Source organism: Mus pahari, chromosome 14 (assembly GCF_900095145.1).
Source record: "Mus pahari chromosome 14, PAHARI_EIJ_v1.1, whole genome shotgun sequence".
Classification (NCBI taxonomy): Eukaryota; Metazoa; Chordata; class Mammalia; order Rodentia; family Muridae; genus Mus; species Mus pahari.
Genome location: NC_034603.1, coordinates 82756253 through 82777266, shown reverse-complemented (window position 1 = coordinate 82777266; position 21014 = coordinate 82756253). Strand labels below are relative to the sequence as shown.

Here is a 21014-nt window from a genome sequence, read left to right as displayed (position 1 = left end):
GACAGGGTTTCTCTGTGTAGCCCTGGCTGTCCTGGAACTCACTTTGTAGACCAGGCTGGCCTCGAACTCAGAAATCCTCCTGCCTCTGCCTCCCGAGTGCTGGGATTAAAGGCATGCACCACCATGCCTGGCAAATTTTTTCCTTTTAAGAAGTCTTATTGAAGTAAATTCCGTGCTCCTCATTACCCCGCCCTCAGGACCTTCTCGAGCTTTTTTTGTACCTATCACCCTGAGGGCTGGCTGTGGCAACTCTGCCGCGAGCTTTGGCTCCTGGTCCTCTGTGCGCAGCAGTGATGCCCCGACTTCCCCCCAGGAAAGACCCAGGGCCCTTTATCTTGGCTGCTCCTTTGGTTTAAAACTTATTTTGCCGGGAGTGGCAGGAGAGGGAGTTGCCAGTGTGCCTCAGCCCTTGCCCTCCGCTTTAACCGGCCAAACCCCAGACGACTACGCCCCTCCTCCCGGCCAGGCCACGCCTTCCCGAGGCTCCTCCCACGCTGCACGGCCGGGGAGTCTCTGACCTAGTTCACCTGAGCCCGGCAAGGGACATGGTGACCCCGGCGCGGGGTACGACCCGGCAAGACCAACGACTTCACGCGAATCTCAGGGCAGGTCCAGCCCAACGCTCGGAGACTTTCGCGGTCAGAAACAAGGCGGAGGTGCGCCGGGTGGGAAGGGGACAGAGGCCGGTGAGCTCTCAGCGCGCGGCGGTGGCGGTGTCGCAGTTGTCGGGTGCTGATCCGTCTCCGCGCCAAGCGAGGGAGCGGCCCGGGGCGGCGGCGGCGGGGTGCGGAGGCGAGGGCGAGCCGTGGCCGGCAGGCGGCGCTCGCGAGTCGCCCTGGCGCCGCAACGCGAGAAGAGCTCCGCCGCCGCGCGGTACCACGCCGGGCGCGCCCCAGACGCAGGCGCCCTCCCACGCGGGCCGGCCCTGGCTCAACGGCTGCAGGGGTGGGCTCTGTGGGCAGGACGCACTGGAAACGCTGGGAGAGAGGGGCTCGGAGCCCTGCTGGTATCAGGATCTGCGGCTTGGACTGAGCCAGCGTCCTCCGTGCTAGATGATGAGGGCGAGTCTGACGTTTACCTCTCTCCACACCCAGTTCAGTATTTACTCCCCGAAATTTACCCCGATACTGACTGCCGATAACCCAGATCCCGCTGCGATCGTAGGTGAATTCCCGCTTCACTTCTCATATGTAACCCAGAAGCCTGGGTTTCCTTCAGTTGAGCAGCAGGTGGCTACTTGGTGCTCAACTACTCCGCCCGAAGCCAAGTTTGGTGGGCACTCAGCCAAGCACTGAACGCGACAGAAAGTCCAGTTCCACCCGTCCCAAGGCCTGGTCTGCCCGGCCCAGTGCCTACAGGACTAGAATCCGGAGCTTTGTGGTTCACCCTTGAAGCCTCAACCCTCTTTGCTTCTCAGGTGCTGTCCTTAGTTTCAGGCCAGTGAAAACCTGTCGGGCCTAGACCGTCATGGGCGAGGCCACTAGAGATGATTATAAAATCCAGTCCTTTGATGCAGAGTCTCAGAAGCTGCTGAAGACCGCGCTCAAAGGTGAGCCTCCCACCCACCACTAAATTTGCCAAGTTGACAGAAAACTATCCAGCACACTACCAGAGTCAGACTTGATGAGCCAGTGAGGTTCCCAGACGCATATTCTGTTTGGGTAAGAGCCGCGCTGGGGGGCTGAGGCCCAGAGCCAGGCAATGCCCGAGCCCTTCCTTGGCTCTCAGAGTAAGTCACAACCTAATTTTCGCCACATTTAAGCTAGTATTTTGGAGAATGAATCACAGAGATCTAAGATCAGAAAGCCTTTAAGTGCCCATGAAAGAGGACACTGCTTTCTCTTTAAAGGCTTTGCATTTGGTGCAGTCCGCACCCTTGAATGTAGGGAGATCCCTGGTTTGGACAGAGATTGGAGAATCAGCCTGGCAGAGGGGATATGTAATTGCCTGGCCCTTCCGCTGTAACACGCGGGACAGAAGTTTGGCAGAACAATTAACAGTTGCCACCACGCGCTAAGCTAAACATTTTGGAGAAGTCTCCATACAGCTACTCATGTCTGGAGCCTCTGTTTTGAGAACACACAAGCCACGTTCATGGTGCATGCCTGTAATCCCAGCAGATTACATGGTGCATGCCTGTAATCCCAGCAGATTACATGGTGCATGCCTGTAATCCCAGCAGATTACAGAGGTAGGAGGGTTAGCACAAATTCAAGGCCAAACTGCTCAACACAGACAGTGCCTGTGGGAGGAGAGATGGCCCAGTGGTTTAGAGCATTTGTGTACTCTTAACCCCAGCAAGTAGGAGGCACAATAGCTGGGGCTGCTTAATGAGATGCTGTCACCAAAACAGAACAGAACAGAAAGCCGTAAAGAACACTTGACTCGCAGAGGACCTCGGGAGGCTCGATACCATTGGTAGCTCAGTTCTCAGGATCCCGTGCCGTCCTCTGATTATTGGTATCAGGCAAACACCTGGCATGCATATATACATGCAAGAAAATATTCATACATATGACATGAATGAACTTTTAAAAAAAAATTACATGGTGAGCTTGAGGCCAGCCAGAGCTAAATTGCAAGACAAGACTATCTCTTAAAAAAAAAATGTAGGTGAGATGGCTCAGTGGTTGAGAGCACCGACTGCTCTTCCAAAGGTCCTGAGTTCAAATCCCAGCAACCACATGGTGGCTCACAACCATCCATAACAAAAATCTGATGCCCTCTTCTGGAGTGTCTGAAGACAGCTACAGTGTATACACACATATAAAAAATAAATAAATCTTTAAAAAAAATGTAGAAGGCTTGGCATTTAGTGTTCGCCATCAAGGTAGTGCCAGAAAATAAAAGATGTGTAGCCTAAGAAACTACACTTGTGCTTTGGTCTCCTGCAGCCTCCTAGTCCTACATTCATTGATTTATTAGCATAGGATCTCTCCCTGGCAGGCCTGCCCCTTCTGCCTAAGGATTGGGATAAAAGGTTTGCACCATTCCTGGCAGAGTACAAATAGGTTTTTGTTTGTTTATGTGTATACCTGCTCGTCTGCTTGTGAACCACACATACACTGTGCCTGTGGAGGCAAAGGAGGGTAGCCGAGCCTCTGGAACTGAAGTTCTAGGTGCCCGTGAACTGCCAGCGTGGAAGCTGGGAATCAAACCTGGGCTCTCTGCAAAGCAAGTGCTCTTACCCACTGAGGCATGGCTTTATCTGTTTTCTGATTGGGCAGCCGGGGTCCTGACAGTGAGAGCTGCCCTGCCCTCGCTCAGAATGGTTATAACCACCTTCTCTGGAGAATATGTTTTTTTTGGTTTGGTTTGGTTGCCTTGTCTCTAGTCTTTGGTCCACACATAGTAGGCATATTGCTTGTTCCCTAAATTACGCCCTTTATGCCCTCAACTTTAAAGACAGGGTCTCGCTGTGTAGCCCTGGCTGGCCTGGAACTTGCTCTGTAGACCAGGCTGGCCTATCTCTACCTCTCAGGCCATAGGATTATAGGTGTGTGCCACTCAATCCAGCTCCCTTCTGAGACACAGTCACATGTAGCCCAGGCTATCCTGGAACTCTGTCTTTAGGCAAGGGTAGCCCTAATGTCTTGATATTTCTTGCTTCTACCTCAAGTGCCTTCCTGCTGGTTTTCTCTTCATCTCTTAAGCATGTGGTGAGGGGTACCCTATTTATTACAAATACCTCCAGTCCTTGGGTGTGGTGGTATCTGACATTAATCCCAGTACCCAGGCTGCAGAGGCAGGAGCATTTCCGTGGGTTTGAGAACTGGTCTACATAGTGTGCCAGGCCAGCCAAGGCTACCTGGTGAGACCCTCTCTCAAAGAAAAACAAACCCAGCTGGGCAGTGGTGGCACATGCCTTTAATCCTAGCACTCGGGAGGCAGAGGCAGGTGGATTTCTGAGTTCGAGGCCAGCCTGGTCTACAGAGTGAGCTCCAGGACAGCCAGGGCTACACAGAGAAACCCTGTCTCGAAAAAAAAAAAAAAAAACAAAAAAAACCAAACAAGCCCACTTCAATCCTTAGCAGATGGAGGCAAATGTGATTAAGTAGGCAGCTGTAGACTCCCCTCCTGTCTCTTGCCAGATCCCAGTGCTGTGGACTTGGAGAGAGTAGCCAACGTGATTGTGGACCATTCTCTGCAGGACTGTGTATTCAGCAAGGAAGCGGGACGCATGTGCTATGCCATCATTCAGGTGTGGGGGCAGGCAGAGAGGGAGGATGCCCCGAGGATGCCACCTTAGGGTCAGGCACAGGCTGACCAGCGCCCTGCTTACCACCCTCTCTTCGGCTCACAGGCAGAGAGTAAGCAAGCGGGCCAGAGCGTCTTCCGCCGTGGGCTCCTCAACCGGCTGCAGAAGGAGTACGATGCCCGGGAGCAGCTCCGAGCATGCTCCCTGCAGGGCTGGGTCTGCTATGTCACCTTTATCTGCAACATCTTTGACTACCTGAGGGTGAGAGGCAAGGGAAGTCACCTTTACAGCAGTGAAGGCCTATGTCCCAAGGCCAAGGCTGGATCGCTTCCTCCAGACTGCAGCTCCCACCAATGCAGCCCCCCTGCTGCCTTTGCTCTCCCCACAGGTGAACAATATGCCCATGATGGCCCTGGTTAACCCTGTCTATGACTGTCTCTTCCAGCTGGCCCAGCCTGAGAGTCTGAGCAGGGAAGAGGAGGTGAGTGACCATTGACAAGGCTGTGGAGTCCAGCCATGGAGGGCACTGCTCCTTAGCCAGGGACATCAGGGACAGCTAAGGCCTGTAGGCATCACTAGACAAACTACAGTGGCTGGAATTTATCCAGCACACAGAGAGAGGCCAAGGCTCCACTATTGAAGCCTTGTGCTAGGAATGGCAAAAGCTGTGGCCAGCTGTGGGCACAGAAACCATCTGGGAGTCAGGGGTATCCGGAAGAGGAGGGTTAAGCGACTGTTTGTTGAGGCAGGCCTGGTTTGGAGTTCAGCCTGGTCAGAATGTTCTGGAAAAGTCCCTTTTGGTAAGATTTGGGCCATGCCCCCTGGTGTCAGAATGGTGCTGTCACCTCCTTGTGCCATGTTGCTCCTCCCTCTGGCTGAGCAGGCCTCGCCACTGCCCCTGCAGGTGGACTGCCTGGTGCTGCAGCTGCACCGGGTTGGGGAGCAGCTGGAGAAGATGAATGGGCAGCGCATGGATGAGCTCTTTATCCTAATCCGGGATGGCTTCCTGCTCCCGACTGACCTCAGCTCCCTGGCCCGGCTCCTGCTGCTGGAGATGATTGAGTTCCGGGCAGCTGGCTGGAAGACCACTCCTGCTGCCCACAAGTATTACTACAGTGAGGTTTCTGACTAAGCCTAGGTCTGCACATGCCCTCCCGTGACCCTTTCAAGCTGGCACTGGAATCCTTGCTTCTGCCCCTTCTAGACTTTTCTGACTGCTGTGGTTCTGCCCTCTTCCCTTCCCTCACTCTGGACTTGTGGAGAAACCAAACAGACTTGTCTCCTGGCTGAAGACTGTCTTCCTCCGCCTTCAGGTCCTGTTAGCTTTCCACCACCTTCCTCCTGGGCCTGGCAGTGAGAAATCAACTAACAAGCACTGAACTGTGTAGCCACTGGTGCAACATGACCTTGGTGCTTCTTCTATAGTTTTCCCGTCTATAAAAGGGGCAATTTTAGCCATTGCTGGAATGCTTAGGGATGTTAAGGGCAAGTTACAAGAAATGGTGTTTTATATATTTTATAGACTTTTGTGGAGGTAAGCCTGTTTCCTCCAGTCATGAGTGACTGTTTTCTAATAAATCTTTTATGAAACCAAACTGCATATTTCCATAGCATCCAAAGGTGTACCCCAAGCTGAAGGTCTTTTTACTTATGAGTCCACCGCAACTGTCTTCAGACACACATCAGAAGAGGGCATCAGATTCCCCTTACAGATGGGTGTGAGCCACCATGTGGTTGCTGGGAATTGAACTCAGGACCTCTAGAAGAGCAGTCAGTGCTCTTAACCACTGAGCCATCTCTCCAGCCCCAGAGGTCTTTATTCTAATCCAGATTGGACCTGAGTTTCTTGCAGGAAATCTCTAAGGAGACACATTCTGTCTTTGAGAGGTTGGAGTGGGGGAGTAGGGGAACCAATTTGGATTACTGGACAACACATGCTCCTCCTCTTGAGTGCATCTCACTGTGTGAGAGGCAGTTTCACTCAAGTTGTAGCCAACTTCTAGCCGGCATGGAGAATCAAAGATAGGACGGAAGACTGAATTACAAACAGCACTCTCCGTCCTTAACTTCCCTCCAGAACTTTCCAACAGGACAGTAGTTCAAATATTTAACATTTATTAGTGGTATTGTATGTATAGATGTTTGTCTGCACCTATGTCTGTATACCATGTGCACGCGTGGTGCCCACATAGGTCAGAAGGTATTGAAACCTTTGGAACAGGAGTTACAGGTGGTCAGTGAGCCTCCGTGTGGGTGCTGGGAATCAAACCAGGTCCTTTGGAAAGAGCAGTGAGTGCCTTTAACCACCTCTCCAGCCCTCGAGTGGTTTCTCGTGGCAGTGTGTCCTTTTCCACCTCTCCTTTCTTCTCCTGCTACCACCAGCGGTAGTGGGCCAGGGCACGGTTGGCCTCTGCCATCTTATGCATATTGTGCTTCCTCTTGATCACGGGGCCCCGATTATGAAAAGCCTCCAGCAGCTCATGTGACAGTTTCTCTGGCATCAGCGTCCGCCGCGGTTTATTCTCTCGGCACTCTGTGATCATCCACTTCATGGCCAAGAAGCGCCGACGTCGGTCAGCGAGAGGCACGGGGACCTGGACAGAGGCAAGCTGAAGTTGATTTGCGCCTAACAAGTTACCGTGTACTGTCCCGCACTATTCCTAGGACGGGCCCTGAGTACAGAACCAACCGCTCGCTCCCTTGTCAGACTTCCTTGTACCGCAGGCACCTGTGACTAAGGAACATTCCAGTAATAAACAGTAAGCACCTCCCTCCACCAGAGGAAGCTTTGTCAAGTTGACACAAGCACCAACTGGGGAAAGCCTGCTGCCTGAGCCAAGCCAGCTACTTCAGACCAAAGTGCCTAAAATGCAGCTTTCTCTACAAGAACCGCTTGCCTGGAACCCACTTCATGCCACATACCAAAGACACTGGGAAAAAAATCTGGTCTTAGGCACTGATATTAAAGGGAAAAATGACCTAATAGAATAACATAAAGTAGCTAACCGCTGATAGGGACCACACTTCAGTAATGAATGGTCGTGGGTCCAGGGCTACCCCAGACAATGGCAGGTAAACACAGTCCTTTACCAAGAAAGAGTTCATAGCTTAGGCTACACAGGACACTGGACAATTTGTCCTCTACCTGTGGCATTTACACGTTGGGCCTCACACAAGCAGATTCTGACAGTCCTCAATTTCAAGGGTTATTACACTTGGCTCAACTCTAGGCACTCCCCCCACCCCTCCCCCGACCCGTCTCACACACAGGCTCCCCAATCACCTGGTAGAAATGGCCCCCTTTGAGGATCGGCACCAACCCAATCACAGGCTCACAGTTTTTGAGTGCCTCGTGGAAGATCCTGTAGGGGTTCCGTTCAATGGTGGCCTGTTCCTCCGCGGAGGCAGCACGGTACTTTTCAAACTGCTTCCTTTTCACAGCTTCCAGAGTCTGCAAGAGACACAAGAGGCTGCTCGGGCCCTAAGTTTACCCCGCTCACCTGGGAGCGCTGCACACCTGTGACTGCACGGGGAGCTGGAGGCAGGAGAGTCAGGAGATGAAGGTTATCCTCGGGTGCACAGCAAGGTCAGGCCAAACTGTGCTCTATGAGAGCCTCTTTCAGAAAAGCTCCAGTTTAAGTGCCTCCTGCTTTGATAGACTATGACCCCAAGATCAGGGTGAGATTCTTCTTGTTTTGAGACAGGGTTTCCCTGTGTAGTCCTGGAATTCACTGTGCAGATCAGGCTGGCCTCAAACAGAGACAGTAGTTCCGCCTGCCTCTGCTTCCCAAGTGCTGGGATTAAAAGTGCACCACCACTGCCCGGCCAAGAACTTTTTTAATGTTGACAGAACGGGAAACTTCTGGGGGGACTTTGTGTAGCTCTGGCTGGGGTGAAACTAGCTTTTGACCCTCGTGGCTTCAAACTTTCCAACTCTGCCTCTTATTGTTAGGTTGTCCCCAACCCCCACACCATCCCACCCCAAGATTGGGTCTTAATATACAGCTCTGGCTGTCCTGGGACTCTGAGATCTGCCTACCCCTGGCTCTTTTTTGATTGATTGTTTTTAAGACAGGATCTCACTAAGTAGGTCTGTTCCAGAACTCACTCTGTAGCTCAAGCTGGCCTTGAACTCAGAGATCTGACTTATCTCTGCCTCTTGAGTGCTGGAATCAAATGCCTTCTCCAGCGATGGGATTTGAGGTGGGCGCCACCAATCCCAGATCTTGGAAATTTTAATGACAGGAATAGAAACCTGTTCTCTAGTTTTGAAGCCATGGTGTAAAGCAGAGACACCGAGCCCAAGGGAAAAGACAAGCAGAAGAGGAAGAAGCGGGCTTACCTGGGCCATGAGGGACCGGGCCAGAACTTTGTTGCCTCCCTTCATCATCATGTTGGTGAATTTGCTTCAAGGAGAAAAACATGGTTAGCTTTTCTGCGCTGTACTAGGGATCCCTCAGCAGAAACCATCCCCGGGCGAGTTCCAGCCCACAGAAGAGGGGCACCTGCACCTCACCTGATGACGGGGTCTGCGAACACCGAGCTGGTTTCAGTCGCAGCCGCAGCTTTGATGAGCTGGGTTTTCTTGAGCTCCTGGTCATATTTCTCCTCTTCGGTGAGTTCCGCCACCGGCTTGCGGTAATATTCCTTGTCAATCAGGGGCTCCCTGAACTCGGGGGCATAGCGGCTCCCCCTCACCTGTGTGAGCCTGGGAGGGGGACGAGGAGGAAGCAGACACACAACTCCACGGGTCAATCTGTGACTCCACAAAAGTGAACCAGCTTGACTTAACAGTAAGCCGCAAGTGCCATCACGCTGACGAGGGACAGTGGCGCTGGGTGGACAGTGGGACCGCCGGCGAACCTGGCAGTAGTTCTGACCCTTTGTCCCAAGAGGTAGGCAGCCCCCCACCCCGAAACTGGCCACTGGTCCGTCGCCAGCCGGCTCTCCCCCAACCGCCCAGGCAATCCCAGTTCTCAGATCTCTAGCAGGGCCGCACCCTCGGCTCCGGGTAGAATCCATCTAGGTCACCCCGGCCTGTCGGGCAGGGGACAGGCTACGACGCCCTCAATCCGGCCCCGTTAAATGGCTGGAGTCGGCCATCTCGGCGCCCCGAGTTAGTGCCCTCCGGCGCCAGGACTCAGCGCCGCTCGCCTGCGCCTTCTTCCCTTCCCCCAGGTCCTCCCGTGAAGGTCCGAGCGGCGGTCCCGGCCACGCGCTGCCTTCTCACCCTGGAAGGTTCCGGACGGCGCACCTCACTCCCAGGGCCAGCCCGGACCAGCGACGCGGGGCGCGCAGTGCGGGGGCAGCCATCTTGGCCGCTCTCAGGACCTCGGCGGGCTGCCCACGGCGCGCCTGCGTGAGTGAGCGACAGGCCACGGATGAGAACCTGCGCGGTTTACTCGGGCCTGGGTCTCCCCTCGGAGGTTCCCGCTGAGGAAGAAGCGAGGACACACCCTCGTCCTCGCGGCCTCCGACGCGGTCCGGCGCGCCCGTGGACCGCAGCCCTCGGCGCTCTCAGGCCCCCATGCGGGCCCCGCCCTGCTCGCGCAGAACCTCGCGAGGCTTGAGGGCGCAGGGCCGGTCCGGGCGGCTGCAATATGGCGGAGGCGGAAGGGGAGAGCCTGGAGTCCTGGCTGAGTGAGTATCCGGGGCCGCCTCTGCCTGACCTCCAACCACGGGCCTCCTCCTCCTCCCTCCCTGCGCCATCCCCTCCGCCGCGGCGGTGGCGGCGGCCCACGGCAGTCCGCGCCCAGCGTCGCCTCGCGGCGAGCATCCCGCGTTCACACCCCTTGGCGAGCAGCGGCCCTTCCCCGCCGCGCGTCCTCGGGCTCCCGCGGGTGACACCTGCAGCGCGAGATCCCGCAGGCCCGGAAGGCGACACCCGGGCTCCTCGGGCTGACGGGCGGGCGCGATGGGGAGGTTGAGGTGGCGCCCAGCCTGTGCTCTGGGACCGTGCATTGATTGGACGGGCCCGGACTTGCACGGGTCCCGCGGGGAGCGGTGCCACGCCACACACACCGCTGGCAGCTCCCGGAGCGGGACCATCCTCAGTGAGGATGATGATGGAAGGGAGAATTCTTTTCCAAAGCGCGACTACAGGGAACGGTGTACCACGTAGCTTGCTAAATATGTATGGAAGGGACACACACACACACGCATGCACATATGCACGCACACACACATACACACATGCATGCACTCATTTTAACGAGATAACCCGCTCTTGGGTGTCTCAAAGAGCCATGAATCTGCTGCTGTATCGACGTGTTGCTATCCTTACTAATTTGTACATTGCTCCAGAGGAGTAAGGTTTAACGTTAGCGGGCAGTTCATACTGGTTGTTTAGTAAGGGTTAATAAGGCTGGCTAATCACGCCTCATCAAGGTTCAATAAATTAACTTTACTAAGGGCTAGCCCCGGGGGAGCCTCTGAAATGGAGACAAATTAGGTAAGATGCCTTTGTAGAGCCCTTAGCTGGAAATCCTTTACTGAATACAGTTGTCTCTTTGATGTCTTGAGTGTTGTTCCTAGTGGCCTTCCTTAAGAACTACCCTTCAGGAGATTGAAATTAAGCCTTAAGGGGGGGGCTGCATCCCAAAAGAAAAGTAAGATCACAGTTCCAGTGTCCTATGTTTGCAGGCAGGGCACAGAGCTATCTCCCGATATGTAACAGGTCTCTGGGTTGTATACAGTGCTGGATTACAGGCGTTGGTTAAAATCATTTACCCAAGGATCCCAGTGTCCAGTCAGCTGCGTATAGACCAGGTTGACCTCGAACTCACAGAGATCCTCCTGCCTCTGCCTCCCCAGTGCTAGGATTAAAAGTGTGCACTACCAGGCCTAGTTTCCAATCCCCCTCCCCTTTGTTTTGTTTTGTTTTGTGACAGGGTTTCTCTGTGTAGCCCTGGCTGTCCTGGAACTCACTCTGTAGACCAGGCTGTTCTGGAACTCAGAAGTTCACCTGCCTCTGCCTCCCAAGTGCTGGGATTAAAGGCATGCGCCACCACACCCGGCTCCAATCCCCTTCTTGAAAGATGAAAATAATTGAAATTGTAGACCAAGTATCACAATGAAACAGGTTCTGTTGCCACAATTCAAATAGGACATTCCGACTCCACTCAGACCGTTTTCCTAGAACTGTGTAACTGGGTAATAGCCAGAACAGAATTGATTCACTGCACAGATGGTAACAGGAAAAATGGAGTAATGTTAATGACCTAAGCTGCGCTAAGCAGGGTTGAGTTAGTTTTGTCTTTGTGAGACAGAGTCTCAGGAAGCCAAGGCTGGCTTTAAACGCCTGCTCTTTCTGCTCTGTCTTGAGCTGCTGGGATTTCAGATGATCATCGTCTGACTAGACAGTGTGACTTGTACCAGTCCATTGAACCAGTCAATGCCATCTTTGTGAAGGTCCTTGTCACCTACGGTTTGCCTGAATTACTGCAGCAGCCTCTCCTTGGTCCACTCTGCATGCTGTTCCTAAGAGAGCAGTTATAGCTTATCACCATTCCAGGGCTGCCACCCAACTACCCTCCTCCCAGTCTGTCTCTGGCCATTACCTGCCTTTTCCTTTGATGGCCTTGTGATGTTTTTCCCACCAGCACACACTGTTCTCATTAACCCTGAAGCCCTCTTCCCCTTGCTTAGTTATGTACTTCAAACCAATCTCAGAATATTCTTCCTTACAAACCATCTCTTGATGACTTCAGCTCTCTCTTGAGGCCTGCTTGGCATATTCAGCTAGTGTTTTATAAGTATTGAGTTTATTTTAGCCAGGCATAGTAGTGCATATCTTTAATCCCAGCACTCAGAAAGCAGAGGCAGTCAGATCTCTCTAAGTTCAAAGCTAGCCTGGTTTATAGAGTGAGTTGCAGGACAGCCAGAACTACACGGTGAAACCCTGTCTGGAAAAGAAGGTATGGGGGTCAGCATTTCACCAGTTTGAGTGTCATTTTTGCAAAGGGGCTGTGCTAATCTTTCTGTATCATTCTAGTGTTAGTTTATGGGCTGCTGAAGTGAACACAAGAACAACAAAGTTTAAACACTTGTTCCGTGGTGGAACTCTTACTTAACATGTGCGAGGCACCGGGTTCCATGCCAGCCTTACAAAAACAGAAATGAAGTAAAAAGGCCCAGGATGGACGTGCTATCAGAATGGATAGAAATTGAGGCAGTAAAGATTCTGAGTGGCAGCCTAAGTACTAAAATGCAGGCTTCCTTAGGTAACTGGAACAGGGAAGTGGAGAATGACCTAAGTCCGAAGGAGAAGGCAGCAGCAAGCTAGGACTTAAAAATCATGGGAACCCACCATGAGAACACTGGGTGGCCATGCGTAGAGCACACCAGTTAGCAACTGTATGAGTATAGGACCATTTGAGTCACGGAGACTGTTATGTGTTGACAGCAGGTAGCAGGCTCCCATTCTGCCTTTTTTGTTTTTTGTTTGTTTGTTTGTTTGTTTTGTTTTGTTTTGTTTTTTCGAGACAGGATTTCTCTGTGTAGTCCTGGCTGTCCTGGAACTCACTCTGTAGACCAGGCTGGCCTCGAACTCAGAAATCCGCCTGCCTCTGCCTCCCAAGTGTCCCATTCCTCTTACACCCGATGAAACTGTCCTGGTAGGAGGATTGGTGGGGGGGACCTGACTGATGAGAGTAAACCAAGCGTGGTGGCTCACATCTGACTTGCCAGAACGTGGATGGTGAGGCAGGAGCATCTCCCCAAAGTGGGACCAGCTGGGGTACATAAAGGATTAGTGTCATTAAGGGTTACAGGGTGAGGTGGCTTTCAAAAACAGACAAACCAAACAGTATAGGCAGGATGGCTCAGTGAGTGTGCTTCCTGTGCCAGCCTGGCTACACTTGAGTTCAACCACTAGAACCATGTAAATGAGGAGAGAAGCGCCGTGTGTGTGTGTGTGTGTGTGTGTGTGTGTGTGTGTGTGTGTGTGTGTGTGTGTGTGGTGTTAGAGGAGACATTCTGGGAGGGCATGACTGAGAAAGATTGAGGATTAGGACGGTGGCTCCAGAGGCTGAAGTGGCTCAGCAGGTGAGGTCACTTGCCTTAGGACCTGAGTTTTATCCTGGGGAACCACATGGTGGAAAGAGAACCAACTTCAAGTTGTCATTTGACCTTAACATTTATGACATGCCACATATCTCCCCTTCCACCCCCTTCCCACATAGAACAGTAAGGAATATGTGATAAAAGGTGAAGGTGTGAGTGAACTCAGGAGCGGGTAAGGAAAGGGAAGAGGCAGCAGATAGTGGTAGATACTGTGTATAGAAATAGGGGAAAGCCGGGCAGTGGCGCACGCCTTTAATCCCAGCACTTGGGAGGCAGAGGCAGGTGGATTTCTGAGTTTGAGGCCAGCCTGGTCTACAGACACAGAGCTGGTTCCAGGACAACCAAGGCTATACAAAAACAAAAACAAAACAACAACAACAAAAAAAAAACCCTGTTTCAAAAAAAGCAGCACAGGGCAGTTGACCTTAACCCTTTCTTTGCTGTGCTTTTGGGTCTGCTTATTTCCAGCCATTGCCGTGTGCAGCTTGAGAGGCCCAGGCCATGAGGAGTTAGATTAGTCAAGGCTGCTTATTCTCATCCGTATCTTCTGACGTCCTGTAGGAGTTGAGGCTAGCAGTGGTTAAGCAGAAGAGGAAGGTGGAAATCTGGAGGGATGGAAGCAGCAGAGGAGTCTTCCACCCCAGACCCAAAATAGACAAACGATGAGTCAGAGCAGGGCCCAGATGGGTGGTTCAGAGCCAGGTTTGCAGGAGAGAACTCAATTGTTGCTAGTCCTGTGTGAGCTGAGGGGGTCCGTGGAGTGCCTGACGTGCTGGGCACTTGGAGAGCTAGAGTCACCTCATACCACCCCCAGGACTGTAGCTGCTGGGGCTGATGGTGTGCCATGTGAGCTGCAGACACTGGCACACTGCACTCTGTCTGCCCGGTTGTATTTTGTGCCCTGTGCAGGCAGTGTTCCTGCACACACAGTGAAAGGTGCAGGAAGTGCTGTAAGAAGCTGAGCAAGCTTGAGAAGAGAGTTCTCCTTACAGGCATGTTTTGTGGAAAGAGTCCTCATGATACTCTGTTTGGAAGATGGTTTTCCCCTTGTCCACAGTGTAAGTCTTGTGACTATTAAGGAGAGAAGCACTGGGGCTGGAGCAGGTCTCTCAGTGTCTTCTTCCTTTTTTTTCTTTTCCTCTTTGCTATTGTCTGTTGTTTGTTTTTCAAAACTGGGTTTTCCCATCTCTAGCCCTGGCTGTCCTGGAACTTGCTTTGTAGAATAGGCTGGCCTTGAACTCCAGACATCTACCTGCCTGTATATCTGAGGTACTGGGATTAAAAGTGTGTGCCACTAGCCGAGCGTGGTGGTACATGCCTTTAATCCCAGCACTCGGGAGGCAGAGGCAGGTGGATCTCTGAGTTCGAGGCCAGCCTGGTCTACAAATGAGTTCCAGGACAGCCAGGACTGCACAGGGAAACCCTGTCTCAAAAAAAAAAAGTGTGCCTCCACACCCAGCCAGTCAACCATTTCTTGACAAATGGACACTGCTGAATAAAATAATCCATCTTCTTTTTGGGGTTTTTGGGTTTTTTTTTTTTTTTTGTTTTTTTTTAAGAGAGTTTCTCTGTGTAGATGTGGCTGTCCTGGGATTCACTCTGCTGATCAAGCTAGCCTTGAATTCAGAGATCTCGTGTCTCTACCTCCGAGTGCTGAAATCATCTTTCAGGATTGAGAAGAGCCCCTTTGGTGTCACATATCTGCTATCCCAGTGCTTGGAAGCAGAGGCTGGAGTATCAGGAGGCAAGAGCATCCTTGACTATGTAGGGATTTCAGCCTAACCTGGGCTACACAAGACCCTGCCTCAAAACAGAAAACCCTGGCCACATTTTTTCCTCTAAATATAGATGTATAAACTTGTATGTTACTAGAGAGAGAAGCTAAGACCCCATATGCTCTGCAAGCCCTCAAACACTTGAATTCTATTTACTTCTTACCTTGAAGTGGGGGACCATGGCAGCAGGCAGACAAGCACTGCAGCAGTGGCTGAGGTCTTGCATCTTGAGATACAACCCTGACACACAGAGATAAGGAATGGTGTGGGCTTTTAAAACCTCGAAGCCTGCCCCCAGTAACACACCTCCTCCAGCAAGGCCACCGCATGGGCCTATGCCATGTGGCCTCACTTTTCAAATATAAACTTTAACCACCAGAGTCTTCCTGTTGAAACCAGACAAAAAGTGTTGTCAGGCTCATCCTGCCTCAACCTGAGAAGACCTTCCTTCTTCTGTCTTAATGAAAGTTGAGATTGTGAGCACCTGCCACCACCCCCAGCCTACCTTGCATTTGTTTATTGGCATTTGTCATTGAACTCATGGGCCTTGTACATGCTAGGCAAGGCCTCACTGCTGAGATATATCCCCAGGCGCCTTTTTCTAGCTTCCTTTTTAAATAATTGTGAAACAAGGGGCTGGAGAGATGGCTCAGTGGTTAAGAGCACTGATTGCTCTTCCAGGGATCCAGAGTTCAATTCCCAGCAACTACCTGGTGGCTCACAACCATCTGTAATGGAATCCGAATATATATATATATATATTGGTTTTTTGACACAGGGTTTCTCTGTATAGCCCTGGCTGTCCTGGAACTCACTTTGTAGACCAGACTGGCCTCAAACTCAGAAATCCGCCTGCCTGTGCCTGCTGAATGCTGGGATTAAAGGTGTGCACCACTACGCCTAGCTATAAATAATCTTTGTTTAAAAATTGAGAAATGAGGTTTTGTTGCCTAGGTTAACCCTAAAACTTTCTCTATAGCTCAGCTCAGGCTAGCCTTGAACTTTAAAGTTAAGAAAACACAGCTTGGGGCTGGAGAGATGGCTCAGCGGTTAAGAGCACTGACTGCTCTTCTGAAGGTCCTGAGTTCAAATCCCAGCAACCACATGGTGGCTCACAACCACCCATAATGAGATTTGACACCCTCTTCTGGAATGTCTGAAGACAGCTACAGTGTACTTATGTATAATAATAAATAAATCTTTAAAAAAAGAAAAAGAAAGAAAACACAGCTTGGTGGGGTGATGCATACCTACAATTTTAGTCCTTGAGAAGGTAGAAGGATCATGGTGAGTTGAAGACCAGTGGGCTATAGCATGAGAATCTATAAGAGGGTGGAGATGAGGTGGTTCAGCCAGTTGAGATGCTTGCCACCACGTCTGAAATTGATTTTCAGACATCAAATGATGTTCTCTTTAGAGAGCCAGTTCCTATAAGATGTCCTTGAACTTCCATATTCATAGCACTTGAGCCCCACCACCATTCCCCAAATAAATCAACGTAAAGAAGAAAACGGCCACCTTTAGAACCAAAATCCAGAAACTTAGGCTAGCCCATATAATGTTAGCAGGTCTGTTCCCACAGAGGATTGAGGTTGTCTGGAGAAGGTATGCACCTCCGGATTTCCTTTCTGTCTGAGCCTGAAGTCCTGAACAGCAAGTAGCAGGGTTGGATTTGTATTGGATGATAAGCCATTTCACCTCCTCAGCTGGTCCGTCTTCCTTCAGCACTGGTGCCAGAATAACAGAGAAGAAGGCCAGAACAACTGTAGCTTGCTTTACCTTTAGTGCTGGAATTCCAGAAGTCCACGCCCCTCAGAACGCTCTCAGTGTCTGTCTGCACTTGACTACTGAAGGCCATTTAAACCTGAGGGCACTGAAATTGCCCGGCAGAGCTCTGTTTATGCTGGGGAAGTCTGCACAAGATTGGAAGATGTTTCATTGGAGCCAGGTGGTGGTGGCACACGCCTTTAATCCCAGCACTTGGAAGGCAGAGGCAGGCGGATTTCTGAGTTTGAGGCTAGCCTGGTCTACAAAGTGAGTTCCAGGACAGCCAGGGCTACACAGAGAAACCCTGTCTCGAAAAACCCAAAAAAAAAAAAAAAAAATCTTTGTGAAGGACCTGTAGAAAATACTCATTTTTTATTTATTTTTGACCTACTTCAGCCTATCTTCAGCTTCTCGGAGACATTTGTTGCTCCTGCTGAATTTATTAGCTGCTCCATTTATTAGCAGTGGTTGTTGTCTTAGGGTTTTACTGCTGTGAACAGACACGTGACCAAGGCAACTCTTATAAAAAATAACATTTAATTGGAGCTGGCTTACAGGTTTAGAGGTTCGGTCCATAATCATCAACTTGGGAGCATGGCAGCATCCAGGCAGGTATAGCTTAGGATGAGCTGAGAGTTCTACATCTTCATCTGAAGGCTGCTAGTAGAATACTGTTTTCCAGGCAGCTAGCATGAGGGTTGTTTTTTTGTTTGTTTGTTTTGTTTTTTTGGGTTGTTTTTTTTTTGAGACAGGGTTTCTCTGTATAGCCCTGGCTGTCCTGGAACTCACTTTGTAGACCAGGCTAGCATGAGGGTCTTAAAGCCCACACCCACAGTGATACACCTACTCCAACAAGGCCACACCTCCTAATAGTGCCACTCCCTGGGCCAAGCATTCAAACCATCACAGTTGCATAGTAAAATGTGCAAGTTTCCTGACGTGTTGTAGCCACCTGAGGCCATTTTTTTAAAATAAAACTTTAAATTTACATTTATGAGTGCATTGTAGCTGTCTTCAGACACACAGAAGAGGGCATCAGCTCCCATTAGAGGTGCTTGTGAGCTACCATGTGCTTGCTGGGAATTGAACTCAGGGCCTTGAAGTTGTCAGTGAGATTCTGATCAGTCAGGTTCCTTTGTCCTTTGAATCCCGGTCTACTCTGACCTCTGAGGTTTTTTTCTTTTTTTTACTGAAACTTTCAAAATATTGGGCAGAAAGCAAAATTGTTTTGTTTTGTTTTTTTTTATTTCATATATGCAATACACTGTTGCTGTCTTCAGACATCCCAGAAGAGGGCGTCAGATCTCATTACAGATGGTTGTGAGCCACCATGTGGTTTCTGGGATTTGAACTCAGGACCTTTGGAAGAGCTCTTAACCGCTCAGCCATCTCTCCAGCCCAAAAAGCAGGATTTGTATTTCCTGTCTGACTGAATTCTGGAGGTATTCTTTTTTGGTTTTTCGAGACAGGGTTTCTCTGTGTAGCCCTGGCTGTCCTGGAACAAACTCTGTAGACCAAGCTGGNCTTGAACTCAGAAATCTCCCTGCCTCTGCCTCCCAAGTGCTGGGATTAAAGGCGTGCGCCACCATGTCCAGCTGGAGGTATTGTTATGAAACAGATTTGGAAGCAATTTTTGTTTAAAAATTGTGACGATATCCTTATGTGGAGTGGCTGGTTTTTTGACGGTCAGTTGTCCTTTGTGTTTTGTTCCAAGATAAAGCTACCAACCCTTCCAACCGCCAGGAAGACTGGGAGTACATCATTGGTTTCTGCGATCAGATCAACAAAGAGCTCGAGGGGTGAGTCCCGAGAGGGAGCAAGCAGGAGCAAGGGTGCGTGCAAGCGAGCACGGAAGCCTGGCCAGTGGCTCCTCCATTGCAGGCTGATTGTAGTGTGCTTGTCCACCAGGCCCCAGATTGCTGTGCGACTCCTGGCCCACAAGATCCAGTCTCCACAGGAATGGGAAGCAGTGCAGGCCCTCACGGTAGGTCTTTGCTGTTGGCGATGACACCATGCGTGTTCACTGTTCAAGGCTTTCCTCACACACACATAGGCTGTTGGTAGTGACCAGACTCAGGCCCAGAGGCCAGTAGAAAGTCCCTGATAGCAGTTGGGTATGTGTAGAGAGCATTGCTGTCAGCTGGTCCACAAGCACTCACACCTCCAGAGCTAGCATGGAGCCTGCACAAGGTCCCTGAGGGCTCACAGAGGACCAAGGTAGTCTTGATGCTTCAAGTGTGGTAAATACAGTGTATTGTATAGCTGGAAGCACTGCCTGTACCATTGAAGATGCTGTGCTGATAGTCACAGCCACAGGCAGAGGTAAGCATTTTTTTAGAGAAAAGGACATTCAGGTGCATCCCTGCTCCTCAGACAACAGCCAAGTGGAGAGGACTCCGGCAGCTTTCCTGGGCCTGATTTCATTTGGGTGCTGGAGACATAGAGCAGTGGGGCTTAGAGGCCAGGTGCCTTGCTCTTCCATTATGGAGCCAGGACCTCTAAAATGGTGATTCCCCCCCCCCCCACCTACCCCTCCAAGGGCGACCAGGACCATTGGTTGGTTTTTAAATTTTGTTTTGGTTTTGGTTTTTCAAGACAGGGTTTCAGGGTTTCTCTGTGTAGCCCTGGCTGTCCTGGAACTCACTTTGTAGACCAGGCTGGCCTCGAACTCAGAAATCCGCCTGCCTCTGCCTCCCTTGTGCTGGGATTAAAGACATGCGCCACCACGCCTGGCTTGTTTTTTTAAAGATGTTTTGATCCTTGTGTCTCTATCTCCAAAGTGTTAATACTATAGGCATGTGCCACCAATGGCTTGCAGGGGACAGTTTTGGTCTCCAGAAGACATTGGTAGTGTCTGGAGATGCTTTTATTGTTGGGGATGGTGTGACAGTGGCGACTAGAGAGTAGTAGCCAGTGCTACTAAATACCCTTGAGTGCACAGGAGAGCCCACAGCCAAGAGGGGCCAGCCCAGACTGTCAGCCAGATGCGGCCGACTGAGAAACCTTGCTTTAAAGGAACCAAGCTTTGGAAGCTGAGGGTTCAGTTCCCAGCGCCCATGGAGGTTCACAACCATCATTCATTCCTTTATTCATTCTTATTTATTTATGTGTTTATTTATTTATAGTTTCTTGAGACAAGGTTTGTCTGTGTAACAGCCCTGGCTATCCTGGAACTCAGGATAGATCAGAGTAGATTTGTAGATCAGGCTAGAACTCTGCCGCCCGAGTGCTGGGATTTAAGATGTGTGCCACCATGCCTGGCATCACAGCCATCTTTAAGTCAAGTTCGGAGTATCCATGTTCTCTTCTGACTTCCTCCAGCACTGCATGTGATATACAGATATGCAGGCAGACAAACACACCTATACACATAAAATAAAATTCTTCCCTTATGTATGTTTGTTTATTTTGAAAAAAAGAAAAAAAAAAAGAAAAGAAAAGAAACCACGGGGCTTGTTAGCACTTGCCATTTGTCTCAGCATATGCAACCCCAGCACTCAGTACTCAGAGGCAGGCTGCTCAATCCCTGGAACCTACACAAAAAAAGCCAAATGTGGCTCTGGGTAGCAAAGACAAAAGGCAGATTCTTGAGTCTCAGCGGCCGGCCGGCCTAGACTAAGCAGTGAGTCCCGGCCAGTGAGAGCTCCTGTCCCCGACGAGGGGGATGTCACCACAGCAAGGGCACCTGAGGGTAACCTGCACACACATGCATTCCTACCTAGACGGGGCCCTGAGCAGCATAGGAACACGCCAATACAAGGAAGCAAGGGAAATGTCCCATAAACACAAAACAATAGATTTAGATGTCTCCTACACCTGCAGAAATGTCAAATTTGTGGAAAGGACTCAGGACCATTCTGGGAGTCGGCGGAACTTTCTCTTTGGAAAGTATCTTTGTGGAAGACCCCTTCCCAGTCTGGCAGCAACTTCCTGGAATCTGAACTCAGCATTTCCTACTCTAACTTGTGTATAGCAGTCTCTACAGAGCACACTATTGGGAGTGTGTGTGTGGGTGGCCCATGGTGAGTGGTTCTGTGGTTTAACCTCAATCCTCCAGGGAAGTGCACCACCTCTCAGAGTGAATCCCTTCAGTTGCGACTGGATCCTTTTTTTTTTTTCCAATAAGATTTATTTATGCTGGGCGTTGGTGGCGCACGCCTTTAATCCCAGCACTTGGGAGGCAGAGGCAGGCAAATTTCTGAGTTTGAGGC

General features: G+C 50.8%; 3 protein-coding genes and 1 pseudogene across 5 annotated transcripts in view; 2 read left to right on the top strand and 2 right to left on the bottom strand.

The window, feature by feature from the left end:
* The first annotated feature begins 475 nt into the window (after nt 1–475).
* On the top strand, nt 476–5809 carry Mif4gd (MIF4G domain containing). Of its 2 annotated transcripts, none has more exons than XM_021212099.2 (6): nt 476–656; nt 1418–1549; nt 4092–4201; nt 4304–4459; nt 4644–4679; nt 5103–5809. In XM_021212099.2, exons 2-6 carry the CDS (start codon nt 1468–1470, stop codon nt 5328–5330), a joined length of 612 nt encoding a protein of 203 aa, XP_021067758.1. In that variant the 5' UTR covers nt 476–656; nt 1418–1467; the 3' UTR covers nt 5331–5809. The 2 variants fall into 2 exon arrangements, with proteins under 2 accessions (XP_021067758.1, XP_021067755.1); XM_021212096.2 differs by having other exon boundaries at nt 477–656; nt 4587–4679; nt 5103–5793.
* A 164-nt stretch (nt 5810–5973) lies between these two features.
* On the bottom strand, nt 5974–9698 carry Mrps7 (mitochondrial ribosomal protein S7). The gene is made up of 5 exons (XM_021213417.2): nt 9429–9698; nt 8715–8906; nt 8541–8604; nt 7482–7649; nt 5974–6792 (listed from the first exon to the last, which is right to left on the bottom strand). The coding sequence occupies exons 1-5, from the start codon at nt 9509–9511 to the stop codon at nt 6571–6573; spliced, it is 729 nt and encodes a 242-aa protein (XP_021069076.1). The 5' UTR covers nt 9512–9698; the 3' UTR covers nt 5974–6570.
* Nucleotides 9699–9772: 74 nt separating this feature from the next.
* Nucleotides 9773–21014, top strand: part of Gga3 (golgi associated, gamma adaptin ear containing, ARF binding protein 3) — a 19233-nt gene continuing 7991 nt past the window's right edge. For both annotated transcript variants that reach the window (XM_021212165.2, XM_021212163.2), the window contains exons 1-3: nt 9773–9838; nt 18518–18602; nt 18712–18787. In XM_021212165.2, coding sequence (XP_021067824.1) covers nt 9799–9838; nt 18518–18602; nt 18712–18787 — 201 coding nt within the window. In that variant the 5' untranslated portion in view covers nt 9773–9798. The remainder of the gene's footprint in view (nt 9839–18517; nt 18603–18711; nt 18788–21014) is intronic.
* LOC115065394 lies at nt 12106–12221 on the bottom strand (annotated as a pseudogene).

Excerpts from the sequence above, each read along its gene's own strand:
- Mif4gd (XM_021212096.2), top strand. The coding sequence starts at position 1,468 with ATGGGCGAGGCCACTAGAGATGATTATAAAATCCAGTCCTTTGATGCA. Across the intron at positions 4,202-4,303 it reads TGTGCTATGCCATCATTCAG|GCAGAGAGTAAGCAAGCGGG; the intron begins GTGTGGGGGCAG and ends TTCGGCTCACAG. Across the intron at positions 4,680-5,102 it reads GTCTGAGCAGGGAAGAGGAG|GTGGACTGCCTGGTGCTGCA; the intron begins GTGAGTGACCAT and ends CTGCCCCTGCAG.
- Mrps7 (XM_021213417.2), bottom strand. The coding sequence starts at position 9,511 with ATGGCTGCCCCCGCACTGCGCGCCCCGCGTCGCTGGTCCGGGCTGGCC. Across the intron at positions 8,907-9,428 it reads GCCGTCCGGAACCTTCCAGG|GCTCACACAGGTGAGGGGGA; the intron begins GTGAGAAGGCAG and ends TCCCCCTCCCAG. Across the intron at positions 6,793-7,481 it reads AAGGGGGCCATTTCTACCAG|GTCCCCGTGCCTCTCGCTGA; the intron begins GTGATTGGGGAG and ends GCCTCTGTCCAG.